The sequence below is a fragment of the Pelophylax lessonae genome, assembly GCF_965119305.1.
Source record: "Pelophylax lessonae genome assembly, chromosome: 10".
Lineage (NCBI taxonomy): Eukaryota > Metazoa > Chordata > Amphibia > Anura > Ranidae > Pelophylax > Pelophylax lessonae.
In genome coordinates this window covers 14,450,747-14,469,411 of record NC_138777.1, presented here as the reverse complement: position 1 = coordinate 14,469,411, position 18,665 = coordinate 14,450,747, and the positions used below count along the sequence as shown (strand labels likewise).

At 44.1% G+C, this 18,665-nt stretch overlaps 1 protein-coding gene across 2 annotated transcripts in view; it reads right to left on the bottom strand.

Moving 5' to 3' along the window:
* Positions 1 to 2,420: 2,420 nt before the first annotated feature.
* Positions 2,421 to 18,665, bottom strand: part of DKK3 (dickkopf WNT signaling pathway inhibitor 3) — a 96,667-nt gene continuing 80,422 nt past the window's right edge. For both annotated transcript variants that reach the window (XM_082270294.1, XM_082270295.1), the window contains exons 5-8: positions 13,060 to 13,152; positions 8,513 to 8,651; positions 5,524 to 5,677; positions 2,421 to 2,798 (exon numbers count right to left, since the gene is read on the bottom strand). In XM_082270294.1, the coding sequence (XP_082126420.1) occupies positions 2,588 to 2,798; positions 5,524 to 5,677; positions 8,513 to 8,651; positions 13,060 to 13,152 (597 nt within the window). In that variant the 3' untranslated portion in view covers positions 2,421 to 2,587. The remainder of the gene's footprint in view (positions 2,799 to 5,523; positions 5,678 to 8,512; positions 8,652 to 13,059; positions 13,153 to 18,665) is intronic.

Here is an 18,665-nt window from a genome sequence, read left to right as displayed (position 1 = left end):
GAAATTTTATGTTATAAATATAGGTAATTCAGCAATATAAACAGCGTTTGGCAAAGCTGAATCTGAGGGTCTTCTCCCAATTTGGTTTTGTCAATCTTTGGTCCATATTCCCAACCCTTCTCTCTTTCATTGCAGGCCAGAATGGACCTCTCTGTATATTCCCCGCCTATAGGAGGATGGATGACGATAGTTGCTTTTTGCTTCAGTTTAAAGTACTTCTGGGCTTTGCCCAAATCAATGGTTTCCCTTTAATGGTGCCCCCATGGCTGCTCAAATTTTAATTGCCTGCATGGGTCACCATTGGGAACAGTGAAAAGAGGTCCTGCATAAACTGCAAATCATGACTTGGTGCCTACAGGAGGACTCTCTCCCCACAATGCTGGGTGCTGAGCAACCAATTACCAGCGCCCTCATGTGGCAGGCACTGGAATGAGTCACATGCTCTCCCATACTTGGAAGTACCAGGTAGTTGGAAAACAGAACACCTCCATTATAGAGAACCTATTGCCTTGACCTGCAAGGGCAAAATGCTGGTACACGTTATGTAATTTTTAATCTAGTACTCAGTGGTTGACTTTGGCTGATCATGAGGAGAGGCGTCTGCCGGGCCTTTTGGATAGGTCGACCTGAGCCTAGGAGTCCTGAGCTCTGGAAGGATCAAGAAAGAGTCCATCCTCTTTGGGTGGGGACCATATGACACACCCTAGTGCAGAGGCGTAATTAGAACCTTCATGTCCCCAGTCCAAGAAACCATGAAGGCCCCCCTGGACCCCTGGCCGGGGCCCTTCCCTTCAAGCCTTGGGCTCTTCCCACTGAGCCTGGGGCCCTTTACTCTTGTTGCAGGGCCCTTTATTACGGTCCCGCAGCGGGAAAATTTCACAAGTTCTGCAGTGGGCCCCCTTCCTGCCATCTTGGGGCCTCCCCACAGTGGTGGAATGCCAGGGCCTGGTCGCAAGTGTGACCTTTGTGATCCTGGAAGTTCACCCACTGGTGTCAGTAATTTTTATTTTTTCTGTATTTTAATTGTATTATTTTTTATAATTTTATTTTATTTTTTTTTACAATGTCACTGACTATGACTCTGTCCATTCAGAAAAGGAAGGAGCTGGTAAATTACATATTTACCGACCCCCTTCCTGGTTCTCTGTTGTGACATCCCCTGCAGCAGCCGGCAGGAGAGGGTAGGGAGGAAGCCGGCAGCACAGTGTGGGGGTGGGGGAGGGGGGGCAGGGGAGCACACAGGGGCCCAGAGACAGCAGAACACAAGTGAACTGGATAGGAGGAGTGGTGGGGGCAGCATACAGAGGAACCAATCTCCTCCATTTTCCTTCTGCAGCTACAGGAGGTAAAAGGAGGACAGTGATTTCTCTACATGCTGCCCCCGCCGCCCCTCCTATCCAGGTGTACAGGGGAGCCGCACAGGCCCTGGAGCATGAGGCCCGGTTGCAATTGCAACTCCTGTAGTTACGCCCCTGCCCTAGTGCAATTTTTGTGGGTGTTCACATGTACTTTTTGGTTCACTTTGATGTTATTGTATGTTTTTGGTAACCCATCACAGACTTGAAGAAACAAATTATTTCCAAATTATTAAATTTTTCTAGTAACTAATAAACAGAGCATTGTCATAGAGGAAATCCTGAGGCTGTAGTTGGCAGCAAATAGATAGTTACAGACCCAGCCCTGTTAGACAAAGACTATGCAAGTACAGATTGACAGCCAGCAAGGTATGCTGGGACTTGTAGTACTTGAGCAGCTGGCTGTATCAAAAATTTGGCAATTTCTTGCTTCTATGTACATGTCAGTATTATAATCCTCTATGAGAGCTGTCCTGTGACAGATTAAAATCTGGGCTGGTTACTTTTTGCACATTAGATATATTGTTTGGAAGCATCCCCAACACCCCTCTGAGGTCCTGCACCACACTCCAACCATGGGTGGCCGCTGGACTTTTGAGTTCCGTCACCCCAACCCTCATCCCCTTTGCAATAGAAACAGATGTGCAGCCGCCCATTGTTTCTTTCTCTGCAAACAAAATATTACTGTGCAAACAACAGAGAGACACTCCACCCACGCATTTTGCCACCCACTGGGGCTTCATTGAGATTAAGAGAAAACTCTACATGTAAGCCCCCAGTAGGGGGCGAAGCAAGTTAGAGAGGATTGAGTGGGGTGTGGCTGCTGTTTGCTCAATAAAGTTTTGTTTGCAGACGCAGTCTCCAGTTCTTTGTTTATATTTTTAGGCATTATTCAGCACTCGATGTATCATTTTACGGGGGAAAAGTGCCAAATTCCATAATTACAGCATAATGCAACCCGTTAAACTTAAACTAGATTTAACCCATACATACGCTCTTTGTAGGTCAATTTGATGGCGTGTGAAAGATCTGTCGTCAGAATGGGTCAATGGTCAAAGAAAGGTCCCATGTATGTGTATGCACCATGCCAACCACAGCAATGGCTTCCCAGTTTCTCATGATATAACGGAATTTGCCAGTTTGGAGAATATGTGTCGATTTCCGAGTGATCAGTTCTTCAATCCACCCCCCCCCCCCCCCCCCCAGAGGTCCTTCATTAATTAATAAGTTCTCTAGATATAGTCCACAAAGGGACGTTCAGAATCAATAAAATCTCTTTCGTCTTCGGAAAGGCTGAGATCGGCTCCGATTCCCGTGGGTGAAATATTGCCGTCTTCGTAGTTAATCTCCTCCTGCGGCAAGGCGGTAAAAAATGGCAGGTTGATCGTCTCCTCCCTCTTGGTCTGTGTAAAAAGTTCTTCGCAGACAAGCGCAAAGCCGTCCCTGCAGCAACAAACAACGAAAGAAGTTATGGCCGGGAAGTCTCTAGGACTACAAGTGCATCTCATAAAATTAGAATATTATCAAAAAGCTAATTTGTTTCAGTAATTTAATTCAAAAAGTAAAACTTGTATATTTTATATAGATGCGTTACACACAGAGTGAAATCCCAAAATTCAGTATCTCAGGAAATTAGAATATTACATAAGACCACTTTCCTCTTTTGACCCACATACAGGAGCATCTCATAACATTCGAATATCATCAAAAAGTTGATTAATTTCAGTAATTCAATTCAAAAAGTGAAACTCATATATTTTATATAGATGCGTTACACACATAGTGATATATTTCAAGCATTTCTTTCTTTTAATTTTGATGATTATGGCTTACAGCTAGTGACACCCCAAAATTCAGTATCTCAGAAAATTAGAATATTACATAGGACCAATAAAAAAAAGGATTCTTAATACAGAAATGTTGGCTTAGTGAAAAGTCTGTCCATGTACAGTATAGTATGCACTCAATACTTGGTTGGGGCTCCTTTTGCATAAATTACTGCATCAATGAGGCATTGCATGGAGGCGATCAGCCCGTGGCACTACTGAGGTGTTATGGAAGCCCAGGTTGCTTTGATATCAGCCTTCAGCTCCTCTGCATTGTTGGGTCTGGTGTCTCTCATCTTCCTCTTGACAATACCCCACAGATTCTCTATGGGGTTTAGGTCAGGCGAGTTTGTTGGCCAATCAAGCTCAGTGATCTCATAATCATGTGACCAGGTATTGGTAGTTTTGGCAGTGTGGGCGGTGCCAAGTCCTGCTGGAAAATGAAATCAGCATCTCCATAAAGCTGGTCAGCAGAGAGAAGCATGAAGTGCTCTAGGATTTCCTGCTAGAGGGCTGTGCTAAGTTTTGACTTGATAAAACACAGCGGACCAACACCAGCAGATGACATGGCTCTCCAAATCATCACTGACTGTGGAAAATGTTGCATTTCATTTGGAAATCAAGGTCCCAGAGTCTGGAAGAAGAGTGGAGAGGCACAGAATCCAAGTTGCATGAGGTCCAGTGTGAAGTTTTCACAGTCAGTGATAATTTGGGGAGCCATTTCATCTGCTGGTGTTGGTCCGCTGTGTTTTATCAAGTCCAAAGTCGGCGCAGCCCTCTACCAGGAAATTCTATAGAGTACTTCCCTCTGCTGACCAGCTTTATGGAGATGCTGATTTTATTTTCCAGCAGGACTTGGCACCACCCACACTGCCAAACCTACCAATACCTGGTCACATGATCATGGGATCACTGTGCTTGATTGGCCAGCAAACTCTCCTGACCTAAGCCCCATAGAGAATCTGTGGGGTATTGTCAAGAGGAAGATGAGAGACACCAGACCCAACAATGCAGAGGAGCTGAAGGCCGCTATCAAAGGAACCTGGGCTTCCATAACACCTCAGCAGTGCCACAGGCTGATCGCCTCCATGCCACGCCGCATTGATGCAGTAATTCATGCAAAAGGAGCCCCGACCAAGTATTGAGTGCATACTATACTGTACATGGACAGACTTTTCAGCAAGCCAACATTTCTGTATTAAAAATCCTTTTTTTTTATTGGTCCTATGTAATTTTCTAATTTTCTGAGATACTGAATTTTGGGTTTTCACTAGCTGGAAGCCATAATCTTCAAAATTAAAAGAAAGAAATTATTGAAATAAATCACTCTGCGTGTAAAACATCTTTTTTTTCACTTTTTGAATTGAATTACTGAAATTAATCAACTTTTTGATGATATTCTAATGTTATGAGATGCACCTGTATGTGGGTCACAGGGGAAAGTACATTGAACAGTACATTAGGTAGAAGAGTGTCTTAAAGGGTCTCCGCTTCATCAACGTCAATTTCACCAGCCCCCTCTCTAATCTGGCCACCAGAGTTGAGTGGTGGCTTTATTGTAAGGCATGTTGGTGGCTTTATGGTAAGACATCTTATGTTGGCTTCATGGTAAGACATTAGCTCTCAATTAATTGGTGCCATTATTAGCCAAGACTGGTTTAAAGAAGCAGCAAAGTATCGACCCAAAAAGTATCATCCTAGTAGTTCAGGAGATACTTCAGGTTTTGGAGTCAACAAGGTGCTGATTCCCTTTCAAAGGGCCAGTTTATGACACCCTGTGCTCCCAGGCAGAGTGGAATAACTGCAGAGGGACAGCGCTGGAGAGGAGGTGAATGCTGCAGCCAATGCAGGTTTAAACCCACTAGCAAGGGATAGGGTTAACTGCTAAAATTAGAGTAAGTGTATGGGTTTAGGTAAGGCTAATGGCTAATTTTCAGTGTTAAGGATTGAGCAGAGCCCCCTCTGAATGAAGTGAAGAGTGAGGAAGGATAAAACCTCTCTTAAGCTGTTTTTTGTGTCCCTCTGGTGAAACGAAGGTATATGTCATCAGAGAACCATAAAATTGCCTTTCACCCAATCACAATTTAAAAAAAACAGCCCTTTCTGTTCCCTTTTCTACTAATCTGGATTTATCCTCCATCCAGCATACTAGCATCTTCTGGTAGTAGAAACTGGTGATCCACCACAGTCACAACAGTCGGGGCTCTCCACCAACCAGCGATGGTTGATGCCATTTGTTGTAGCGACCCAATGGGAAGTACACTGGCTGGACCTCTACTCTACACTGGAGAACCTTTTCTTGTGTTTTATGGGAACAGTGATGGTCAAAGGAGGCTACCTACCTCTGAGCCTGGCAGATCAGTCCGCTGGCACAGGGACAACGGTTTAGAGGAGCTTCTGACTCCAGATCCCATGAAAATATATCGAGGAGTGAGTTTGGATTCTGACACTCCTCGCCCTTAACCAGATAAGGAGTGCAGACTGGAAAGAGGAGACCTGAAAGACAAAGAAACCAGGTTTACAAATGATCACTTAGAGCAAACTTGGTCAACCTTTTTACCCTAGTGGAATCCTTCAAATAATTTTCAGGTCTCAGGGAACCCCTGCTTAAACAACATTATTAGGGGTCAATGGGAAAAATGCTCCTTACATCGGTAGTCAGTGGGAAGAATATCCCCTACATTTTGATCAGTGGGAAGAATGCCTCATACATTTTAGGGTCGATGGAAAAAAATCCCCTTACATTGGTGGTTAGCAGGAAGAATGCCCCCCATATTGGAGGTCAGCGGAAAGAATGCTCTTAATATTGATGGTCAATGGAAAGAATGCCCCTTACATTGGTGGTCAGTGGGAAGAATGATCCTTGGATTGGTGGTCAGTAGGAGGAATTCCACCTACATTGTTGGTCAGTGGGAAGAATGCTCCTTACATTTGTGGTCAGTGGGAAGAATACTTCTTAAATTGGTGATCAGTGGGAAGAATGCCTCTTACATTGGTGGTCAGTGGGAAGAATGTCCCTACACTGGTGGTTAACTGGAAGAATGCTCCTTACGTTGGTGATCAGTGAAAAGAATGCCCCTTACAGTGGTGGTCAGTGGGAAGAATGCCCCTTACATTGGCGGTCAGTGGAAAGAATGCCCTTTACATTGGTGGTCAGTGAAAAGAATGCCCCTACATTGGTGGTCCGCTGGAAGAATGCTCCCCACATTAGTGGTTAGCTGGAAGAATGCTCCTCACATTGGTGATCAGCAGGAAGAATGCCCCTTACATTGGCGGTCAGTGGGAAGAATGCTCCTTACATTGGTGGTCAGTGGGAAGAATGCCCCTTACATTGGCGGTCAGTGGAAAGAATGCTCCTTACATTGGTGGTTAGCTGGAAGAATGCCCCTCACATTGGTGGTCAGCGGGAAGAATGCTCCTTACATTGGTGGCCAATGGGAAGAAAACCCCCACTACACTAATGGTCAGAGTGCCATCCTTACCAACAGCTATAAATAGCATTGGTGTCAAGCCAAGTGGCATTGGCCCTGGAACTATGCAGGAACCATCCAATGGAACGTCAATACGCCACAGCTTAAGGATCCCCTTACAACATCTCTATGAACCCTGGTTGAGAATGGCTGACCCAGAGGGACTCTATCACAGAGATAAGGGAAACATGAAATCTTTTGAAATTTCTGGATTTAACATATCAGACCATACTAATTTTTAACTTGAAACAATGGCCAAAAAGATAGATGCCCATGTAGCTATAAATGCTGGGTATGTTACTGACATTCATAACACTGGGAAGCCATTTTATTGAGTGTTGATACATCTTCAGCATTACAGAACAGGTCCATCTGGATGTTAACAACTTCGACCTATATCATGATCTAAATAAATGAAAACCTTCACAGCCAATAACTGCAAACTCATCCATGTTCAGATCATAGATAAACAGGTCAATATGAGATCCTGAGAGCTGAAGTATGTCTAGATTAGCCTTTCAACACAGAGGAACCCTTAAAGTAACTTTCGGGTATCAGGGAACCCCTGCTAAAATTGACTAGCTCTACAAATCATGATACATTAGTGGGATGGTCAATGGAAAGAAATCTTCTTACACTTGTGGTCATTGGGAAGAATTACCTCCTTACAGATAGATAAAAAGATCAATGGTGTCAGTGAGAACTTGGCTGAGAGGCAGAAATTTCTCATTGCTCAAGGAACCCCTAGCAACCTCTGGAGGAACCCTTAAGTTCTATGGAACCCTGGATGAGGAGCCCTGGTCTAGACCAAACCTTCTCAACCTTTTTAACCCAGAGGAACCCATTGGTGTTCAGCTGTAAGAATGTCCCTTACATTGATACATCAAAATGCCTCCCTTCCCAAGAGTTAAAAAGATCAATGGTATCATGGTGGCTCTGCCAAGTGGCTTTGGACCAAGACTTCATCAGCAGTGGCGTAGCGTGGGTTGTCAGTGCCCGGGGCAAGGTAAGCAATTTGTGCCCCCTACACAAATCTACTAGACCACTACACTGACACCTACACTGACCTAGCTGACTACTACACAGACCTACCTTATTCCTACACTGACCTACCTGATTACTATACTGACACCTACACAGACCTATCTGACCACTAGAGAGACCTACCTTATACCTACACTGACCCCCCCCCCCCTCCCACACTGACACCTTCACTAACAACTACACTGACCCCCCCCCCCCCAATCCCCATACACTGACTCCCCCATACACTGACAACTACACTGACCCCCCCTATACTGACACCTTCACTGACAGCTACACTGACCCCCCTACACTGACCACCCTTACATTCCCACATACACTGAGACCTACACTGACCCCACACACTGACAACTATACTGACACCTACACTGACCCCCCTACACTGACCCCCCTACACTGACACCACACACTGACACTGGAAGGTCAATCAGCCACAGCTAAAACCCCTAGCAACCTCTTGAGGAACCCTAGGTTTCTATGTAACTTTGGCTGAGAATAGTTGGTCCACCAATATTCCCATTCTTTTCCTTCCACCTCAGGTTGGGAGGAGAAGAAATCCCAATCCACTTAGTTCAGCTCTGTAGCACCCAACCTCAGTTCTCTTTCAGTAAAGCCCAACCCTTTCCCAATCTATCCAAAGAAAAACGTTTAGCTTAGTCTTAGTATTAGGATACACTGGGTGGATGTGCGGACTTGAACACAATTGAAGAGTTTTTTGGTTATCAATTCACAGGTTGATTCTACTTGATGTCTGAGGTTTGCACTATAAATCATAAAAACATTTTGTATGGGGGGGGGGGGGGGCTTAGATAGTTACTTGAATGTACGGCACAGCAGAAGCCGGGGTCGCAGTCGCTCTGCTTCTCACAGATGGCGCCACTCTCTCCCTTCTCAGATTTCTTGCACTGACCCCAGATGCACAGCTGCCCGTCGCAGCATTCGCCGTCTCTGGTGCACTGCATGAGATAAGAAAAAAATCAGATATGTACAATGATCCAACTATACATTTCACTGCCTTCACACCTGCCAGGGGGGCCAGTGAGCTACTTGGGGGCCAAGGAACAAACTGCAGCCATGCTAACGTTTAACCACTTGCCGACCGCTCACTCGAGCTCTACTGCGGCAAAGTGGTTCGATTCCGTCCAGCCCTTGTGGGCGGCGCACGTGCGCCGCCGGAGGCTCGCTCCCTCTGTATTCAGTCACAGCGGGAGTCGGGCCAGGGGAGGAGCAGCGGCGATTGTCGCTGCTCTTCCCCGATCGTCGGGGAATCGAGTCTGGAGATCCGCCCGCTTGTGTAAACAAAGCGGGCGGATCTCCTATGTGACAGACAGTGTCAGATTGCAGGGTTCAGCATAGCTGAACATGCGATCTGTCCCTGTGTCACTCAGTCACCTCCCCCCACACACGTCAGTGAGCACCAGGCATACATTAACCCCTCCCTCTCCAATAAAATTAACCCCTTCCCTGCCAGTGTCATTTTTAAGGTAACAGTGCATATTTATAGCACTGATTACTGCAGTAATGTCCCTGGTACCCCCAAAAGTGTCAAAAATGTCAGTCAAGGGTCCAATCTGTCCGCCGCAATGTCGCAGTCCCGCAAAAAAAATCACAGATCGCCGCCATTACTTGTTAAAAAAAAAACACCAAAAATGACAGAAATCTTTCCCTTAGTTAGTAAACGCAATAACTTTTGCGCAAACCAATCAAAATACGCTTATTGCGATTTTTTTTTACCAAACATATGTAGCAGAAAACAAATTGGCCAAAAATGTAAAAAAATTTTGATTTTTACATTTTTTTTGGGGGGGGGGGGGGAATTTCATATAAAAAATGTGAAAAATATTGTTATTTTTTCAAAATTTACGCTCTTTTTTTGTTTATAGCGCAAAAAGTAAAAATTGCACAGGTGATCAAATACCACCAAAAGAAAGCTCTGTTTGTGGGAAAAAAAGGACATAAATTTCATTTGGGTACAGCGTCGCACAACCGCAAAATTGTCAGTTAAAGTCGCACAGCGCCGAATCGCAAAAAGTGGCCTGGATGTAAGACAGCAAAATCCTCCGGTGGTAAAGTGGTTAAAGTTAAAAGTCTTCCCTTTATTAAATCCTGGCCGCTGATAAAGATTATGAATGTGTGGCCCCAGAAACCCGTTCAACCAGTTGAAGAATGAAGACTTTGGACTCCTAAGGACTTTTTGTTTGACCTGTAACACTTGACTTTGCAAAGTGGCAGAGATGTGTGGATTACAAAACTGTCTGAACAGCATTACAAAATTCTTTGGCTGGTGTAACGATTCACAGATATGTATTACAACGGTGAATTTACTGTGTACCTGCAGTTCAGTTTGACCTGTTTGGATGGAGTTTTTGCCTTTTCTAATTTAAAATGTGAAAAAGTCATCTTTGGCAAATTTTTCAGACTTAACCACTTCTGGACCGGAAGATTTTCCCCCTTAATGACCAGGCCATATTTTGCGATTTGATTACTTTAACGGACAATTGCGCGGACATGCGACGCTGTACCCAAAATAAAATTGATGTCCTTTTTTCCCTACAAACAGAGCTTTATTTTGGTGGTATTTGATCACCTGTGCGATTTTTTTTTTTGCACTATAAACAAAAAAAAGAGCGACAATTCTGGAAAAAAAAAAATAATAATTTTTCACATTCTGCTATATAACATTCTCAAAAAAAAAAAAAAAATTCAAAATCAAAATTTTTTAACATTTTAGGCCAATTTGTTTTCTGCTACATATTTGTGGTAAAAAAAAATCGCAATAAGCATATTTTGATTGGTTTGCGCAAAAGTTATCGCGTCTACAAATTACGGGAAAGATTGATGTCTTTTTTTTTACTAGTAATGGCGGCGATCTGCGATTTTTAGCGGGACTGCGACATTGCGGCGGACAGATCGGACCCCTAACTGACATTTTTGACACTTTTGGGGGGACCAGTGACATTACTACAGTAATCAGTGCTAAAAATATGCACTACTACTGTAATAATGACACTGGCAGGGAAGGGGTTAACATTGTGGGTGATCAAGGGGTTAAATGTGAGCCTAGGGGCGTGTTTCTAAACTGTGGGGGCGATGGGCTTATGAAATGATCATAGAGACCTGTGTTCCTATATAGAAGGATCACAGGCACTCTGTGATCATTCCAGGGAGAAGAACGGTCAGCTGTGTTTACAACATCTGACCGCTCTTCTCTCTCAGCGGGGAGCGATCGCGGGTGTCAGGCGGCAATCGGAGCTGCCTGCCCTGTGCATCGGGATCCCTGCTGCTGAGTGGGGGCAGGTGCACGCCGGCGGCGGCGCGCACTCGCCCCCTAGCTGCAGGCGCGCGACCGATGTAGGTCTACGTCAGTAGACTACATGTACAGTAAAGTAGATTACATGTAAAATAATGGGGGCTTCAACTCCCTCTTACTCTAAGACACATCCTATGACTGGCAGAAATCCCCCCACACCATGGTATTGCCAAAAAATAATAAAGATTTAATTTCAAATATATATTTGTAACTAAATTTAAAACAGTTTATTGAAAAAAATTATTTATTTTTACTTGGAATTCCACATTACGTTTTTTTTATTTATTTTGTACATGTGACCCGCAGCAGAGGACTACAAACTCCTCCTATTTATATTTCCCTGCAGACAGGCTGGGAGAGATCTGCGTTATTTGACGGCTGTATATCGATTAGGAAAAAGGCACTTTTATTAAAAGATTTACAGTGCCACCCCCCCCCCCCCCATACAGAAATGGAAGGGGCAATGTAATTTTAACAGTGTGTGTTTAGTATCACTTCAACCACTTCTGGACCGGAAGGATTTGGCCTCTTAATGACCAGGCCATTTATTGGGATTCGGCACTGCGTTACTTTAACGGAAAATTGCACGGTCGTGCAACGCTGTACCCAAATAAAATTGATGTCCCCCCCCCCCAAAATAGAGCTTTCTTTTGGTGGTATTTGATCACCTGTGCGATTTTTATTTTTTGCCCTATAAACAAAAAAGAGCGACAATTCTGAAAAAAATAATATATTTTTTTCATATTCTGCTATATAACATTCCCAAAAAAAATTTTTTTTTCATAATTTTAGGCTAATTTGTATTCTGCTACATATTTATGATAAAAAAAAAATCACAATAAGCGTATTTGGATTGATTTGCGCAAAAGTTATCGCTTCTATAAACTAGGGGAAAGGTTTATGTCATTTTTATTTATTTCATTTTTTTTACTAGTAGCCGAGGCGAACAGCGACATTGCGGCGGACAGATCAGACACCTAACTGACATTTTTGACACTTTTGGGGGGGACCAGTGACATTACTACAGTAATCAGTGCTAAAAATATGCTCTGTTACTGTACTAATGACACTGGCAGGGAAGGGGTTAACCTAGAGGGTGATCAAAGGATTAAATGTGAGCCTAGGGGAGTGTTTACAAACTGTAATGGGAGGGGCTTGTGAAATGACCATAGAGACCTGTGATCCTATATAGAAGGATCACAGGCACTCTGCATTGTTTACAACAGCAAACCGCCGTTCTCTCTTCACAAGGAGCGATCGCGGGTGCCCTGCGGCAATCGCGGCCACCAGCCCCGTGGATCGACTTCCCCGTTGGTGAGTGGGCGCGCGGGCCCCCAGGATCGTGCCTGCGAACCGCCATACAGGTATGGCGATTCGCGGGAACCTGCCGACCTGCTGCCGTATATAGGCGGCGGCTGGTCAACAAGTGGTTAAATAATAAATCCAAAATATTTTGTGGCATTAATATTAGCGTACCAAGCAATTATCGATTCCACAGTAGCGCAACCACTGCCACTATGCAGTGCACAATCATATATATGCGGTGATATAATTAAACGTGAAAATAATACAAAATATTAAAAAATTTCTAAATCATACAAAAAAGTCCATACAACTGTCAAAATAATGGTGTATAAATCAAAAATAAATCTACAATATATATATATATATATATATACTGTATATATATATTTATATATATATTTTATATATATATATATAAATATATATAGATATATACATATATCTATATATATTTATATATATAAATATATATATATTTTTTATTTATATATATATATATATATATATATATATATATATTTATAAAAAAAATATATATATATATATAAATAAATATATATATATATATATATATATATATATATATATATATATATATATATATATATATATATATATATAATATTAACAATTTATATTTATTTTATTAATTTATTTCTATATGGATTTTTTCAGACTTTCTTAAAAACATTTGAAAACAAAAATCCAGTCTTAGATGTGTATGGCTAGCCTCAGTATGCAGGACATACCTCTTCCTGTTCCTTGCACGGTAGACATCTATAGACGAAGTCTGACAGATGACAGAAGCCGTCCAGACCACAGTCCTCGTCCACAATGCACTCCTGGAAAAAAATTATAAGACATCAGACAGAGCAGGGAGTGGAAATAAAAGTTACATTTAAATGTCTCCACTGCGCTAAAGATGGAAAATCCGCCCAAAGCAACCGAAAATCTACACTCCATATTTAACTCTTAAAATGTACAATTGTTTTGGTTTTGGATGGAGTGGGGAAAAACTTGACGGAACGTCCCAGACTCCGCTTGAGTGCCTCCGCCAGTATACCACCTCCTCCAGTCTGAACATAGATATCAGATATTGTAGCCGCATATTGTAATCAAGAACTAGACGGGACTGATTTATTTCATTGCTCTCCATCGAGGTGCTGCCACACTGTTATCTGTCTGGTTGTGTTACATGCTTCATGTTATCTGGTCACTTTTTCTTTACCTTGTTATGTGACCTTTTATTAAATAAAGAATAACAAAAACAAAAAACTAGACAGGACTAGCTCAGCTGCAAAACTGGAACTGTTTATTGAACAGGAATACAGGCTTTTTATACACTTGAGAAGTTGGTTGGTGACCACAATTACAATGACAAAAAATTTACCCAAAACATTCCACAATAGTTTAGATAATGAGGTACAGCCGACTCATGGCTAAGCCCATTATAGAGGATCCTTAAGAATTTAGTCAAATTAGCCAACATATACTGGAAACATTAAGTTGACTAAACAACTAGCCACCTGGCCACTCAGAGGTCTAATTTCTGGTCAGACTTGCTGGCATCGAGCTCATAAAGTACAATACACATTATTACAAGTATAAACACATCCCCATCGTAGTTTGCTAGCAGACAATAGGTGTGTTAATTAGCACAATTAACAATACAAACAGTGACCCCCCCCCCTCTTCAGACTAGTAGCCAACAGACTATAGCAGGAGACCTACTTACAATAAAAACATTATGACACGGGGAACCCCAGTGGTTTAAGCGGATTACATTAACATCTACAGTCATTTCTGGTTTGAGGTATAGAGGCCTCAAATATGGATATGGAACCTCCAGTTGCCAGAGTCTGTGTGTTTTGGGGAGACATGAACTTGAATCAGAAACAAGACTACTCTACAGATCCCCCAGGCATACACCTCCCAAAGAGTAGGGTTCCCTTAAATGCCAAGGTCCATAGTCAGAGGGTAAGTGGCTTGCTTCCAGTCCTCTCCAAAAGCCCCTGTCCGGGTTCGGTCTGTAACAAAAAATACTTACCTAGGTGGATGCTACATCTGTCCCCCACGGGCTCTAAGGGTGAGAACCGAGTGATCAAACACCGCCGATCGCTCAGTTCTCAGAGCTCCCTGAGCAGAGAGCTGGTGACTGTCAGTCAGTGGCTTTCTGCTTCACTCCGCCCACGCTCACAGGAGCGCCAGGCTGTGGAGGGTACGGGAGCGGCATGCTGAGAGGCTGAGCCGGGTGCCAGAGGTCGATCCCGACCATATGGTCACAATGTTTCCTGGGCCTGGGCTGGACCGGCTCAGTGATGTCAGCTGACAGCAGGCTTCGGCCCCCTGTCTGCTGAAAACGGGTCACAGGAGTGTAGAACAGAATTAACTCCTGTGATCCACAGGAAAAGTACAGCCAAACGAGCTTCGAAGAAATACAAATGTTTCCTATGCAGTGAGGCTGTGCCTGCACTGCACGGTAACTGCTTGCCTTTGTCGAGGGGTGAAGAGAGCGGAGATATACTTACCTAGTTCGCAGAACCTCCGAGTGTTAGAGGGTCCCTGCTGCTCCTACCCCCCCCCCCCCTCGCACTTTGGCAGTCTTGTACATGGACTGTTCTTGACTGTTCCTGCTGTGACCGCCCCCGGACACAGCAGGAACAGTCCACTGCTGGATGTGGGGGAGCGATGTTTTCCGGAGGATGAAAGGATAGGGTAAGTGGGACCGCTAGCCACGTGCAACCATTCGCCACAGGGGGAGCCAATCAGCGGGGCCGGTTGTCGCGATTGCTGCCGGGCACCTGTGATTGCTCCCTGTGGAGACAGAATGGTGGTCTGCCGTTGTAAACACGGCAGGCTGCTGTTCTGGCAGTAATGAACACAGGGTTCCTCCACCAAGCCCACCCCCCACAGTTAGAAAACACCCCCTAGGGACACATTTAACCCTTTGATCGCCTCTGGTGTTAACCCCTTCCCTGCCAGTGTCATTAGTACAGTGATAGTGCATATTTTTAGCACTGATTACTGTAGTAATGTCACTGGTCCCCAGTGTCAAAAATGTCAGTTAGGTGTCCGATCTGTCCGCCGCCGCAATGTCGCAGTCCCACTAAAATCGTTAATTGCCGCCATTACTGGTAAAATAAATAAATTAAAATGACATAAACCTTTCCCCTAGTTTGTAGACGCGATAACTTTTGCGCAAACCAATCAGTATACACTTACTGGGATTTTTTCCCCAAAAAATATGTAGTAGAATACAAATTGGCATAAAATGATGAAAACATTTTTTTTTTTTGGGGAATGTTTTATAGCAGAAAGTGAAAAATATTTTTTGTTTTGCTTTTTTTCAGAATTGTCGCTCTTTTTTTGTTTATAGCGCAAAAAAATAAAAATACCACCAAAAGAAAGCTCTATATTGTGGGGTGGGGGAGGGGGGGGAAAGGACATCAATTTTATTGCTGCACGACGCACAATTGTCAGTTAAAATAATGCAGTGCCGAATCGCAAACAATGGCCTGGTCATTAAGGGGGGTAAATCCTTCTGGTCCAGAAGTGGTTAAATTGAAAAAAAAAGTGCAGAGGACCGGGGTTGGTCCTGACGGGTTTTGATTTGAATTCTTTCGATTTCAGTGGCAGCCGAGGGGACAAATCTCATCCAGAGCAATGTTTACCGACGACGTTCTTCCTGGATGGCTCGCCCAGACGAACGATTCTCCTGCCAAATGTACAGACCAGCAGCTGTCCTGCTTTATCATTAATGGTCTAAGTGGCTTCATTAAGCAGGAGGGGCGAAGGATAAGAGAAATGAAGGCTTTCAATCCCTCTGAGCGTTCTTCTAATTGCCGGGGACACAATGTACCAGCTACCTTCAATGTAATTAAAATAATTTGTGTTATCTTTTTTTTTTTTTTTTTTTCGGATGCCGGCTCCATGGAAACGCTACTTGTTTAACAATCAATGCAAATAGCATTGTTGCACGTGTGTATCCCTGTGCGGAATGTTGTTTACCGCTTTGTGAAACGTTTCTGGAAGCCATAAAAGACTTTCCGAAGCCCAGAAGTCGGAAGATTTAAAGTGATTTTTAAAATCATTTTTTTGAAATCTGCAGCTTTCATTATATTAATGCATAGGGATCCCACTATATAGGTCCTCATTCAGGACCTTCCTGTTATAGGGTGACAACACTGTGCCTGTTTCCCAAATGTGCCCCACTGTTGTCACCCTGTTACCTTGAGACTACAAGAGGAGAGGAGAGATGGAAGAGAGAGAGGAGAAGAGAATGGTAAGATGGAAGAGAGAGGAGAAGGGAGTGATGAAGAGATGAAAGATGGAAGAGGGAGGGAGAGGAGAGGAGGAGAAGAGGGATGGAAGAGAGAGAAGAGAGTGGTGAGAAGAGGAGAGGAGAGATGAAAAAGAGATAGGAGAAGAGAGTGGTGAGAAGAGGAGAGAAGAGATGGAAGAGAGGAAAAGAGAGTGGTGAGAAGAGAGATGGATGAGAGAGACAGGAGAAGAGAGTGGTGAGAAGAGGAGAGATGAAAGATGAAAGAGAGAGAGAAGTGGTGAGAACAGGAGAGATTGATGAGAGAGAGAGAGAGAGAAGAAGAGAGTGGCAAGAAGAGGAGAGGTGATATGGAAGAGAGAGAGGAGAAGAGAATGGTGCGAGGAGATAATAGAGGGGGGGGGGGGGAGACAAGAGAATGGTGAGAGGAGGAGAGGAGATGGAAGAGGGGGAGGAGAAGAGAGTGGTGAGAAGAGGAAAGATGGAAGAGAGAGGAGAAGAGGGATGGAAGAGAGAGAAGAGAGTGGTGAGAAGAGGAGAGGAGAGATGAATGAGAGAGACAGGAGAAGAGAGTGGTGAGAAGAGGAGAGATGGAAGAGAGAGAGAGAGGAGAAGAGAGATGGAAGAGCGAGAAGAGAAGAGAGTGGTGAAAAGAGGAGAGGAGAGATGAATGAGAGAGGAGAAGAGAGTAGTGAGAAGAGGAGAGGAAAGATGGAAGAGGGAGAGAGAGGAGAAGAGAGATGGAAGAGCGAGAAGAGAAGAGAGTGGTGAAAAGAGGAGAGGAGAGATGAATGAGAGAGGAGAAGAGAGTGGTGAGAAGAGGAGAGATGAAAGAGAGAGAGAGGAGAAGAGAGTAGTGAGAAGAGGAGAGGAGAGATGGAAGAGAGAGAGGAGAAGAGAGTGGTGAGAAGAGAAGAGGAGAGATGGGAGAGAGAGAGAGGAGAAGAGAGTGGTGAGAAGCGGAGAGGAGAGATGGAAGAGAGAAAGAAGTGATGAGGAGAGGAAAGATGAAAGAGAGAGAGAGAGAGGAGGAGAGAGTCGTGAGAAGAGGAGAGGAGAGGAGAGATGGAAGAGAGAGAGGAAAAGAGTGGTGAGAAGAGGAGAGGAGAGATGAATGAGAGAGACAGGAGAGGAGAGTGGTGAGAAGAGGAGAGATGGAAGAGAGAGAGGAGAAGAGAATGGTGAGATTGAAGAGAGAGGAGAAGGGACTGATGAAGAGAGGAAAGATGGAAGAGGGAGAGAGAGGAGAGGAGAAGAGGGATGGAAGAGAGAGAAGAGAGTGGTGAAAAGAGGAGAGGAGAGATGAATGAGAGAGGAGAAGAGAGTGGTGAGAAGAGGAGATGAGAGATGGAAGAGAGAGAGGAGAAGAGAGTGGTGAGAAGAGAAGAGGAGAGATGGAAGAGAGAGAGAGGAGAAGAGAGTGGTGAGAAGAGGAGAGATGGAAGAGAGAAAGAAGTGATGAGGAGAGGAAAGATGAAAGAGAGAGAGAGGAGGAAAGAGTCGTGAGAAGAGGAGAGATGGAAGAGAGAGACAGGAGAAGAGAGTGGTGAGAAGAGGAGAAGATAGATGAATGAGAGAGACAGGAGAAGAGAGTGGTGAGAAGAGGAGAGATGAAATATGAAAGAGAGAAAGAAGAGGAGAGTTGGAAGAGGGACAGGAGAAGAGAGTGGTGAGAACAGGAGAGATGGATGAGAGAGAGAAGAAGAGAGTGGCAAGAAGAGGAGAGGTGATATGGAAGAGAGAGGAGAAGAGAATGGTGAGAGGAGGAGAGAAGATGGAAGAGGGGGAGGAGAAGAGAGTGATGAAAAGAGAGAGAGAGAGAGAGAGAGGGGGGGGGGGGAAAGAAAGGGAGAGGGGAGGAGAGGAGATGGAGGAGGGAGAAGGAAGGGGAGGAGAGAGAGAATTATAGATGAAAGAGGGAAGTGAGAGCAGTAGAGAGAGTGGAAAAAAGAAAGGAGAGGAGATGGACAAGGTAGTAGAAGAAAGAGGGCAGAATGGATCTTGAAGGGGAGAAAGGAGAGAAGTGAGTGATGAGAAGAGGAACATTGAGAGAAATGGAAGAGGGAGAGGGAGAGA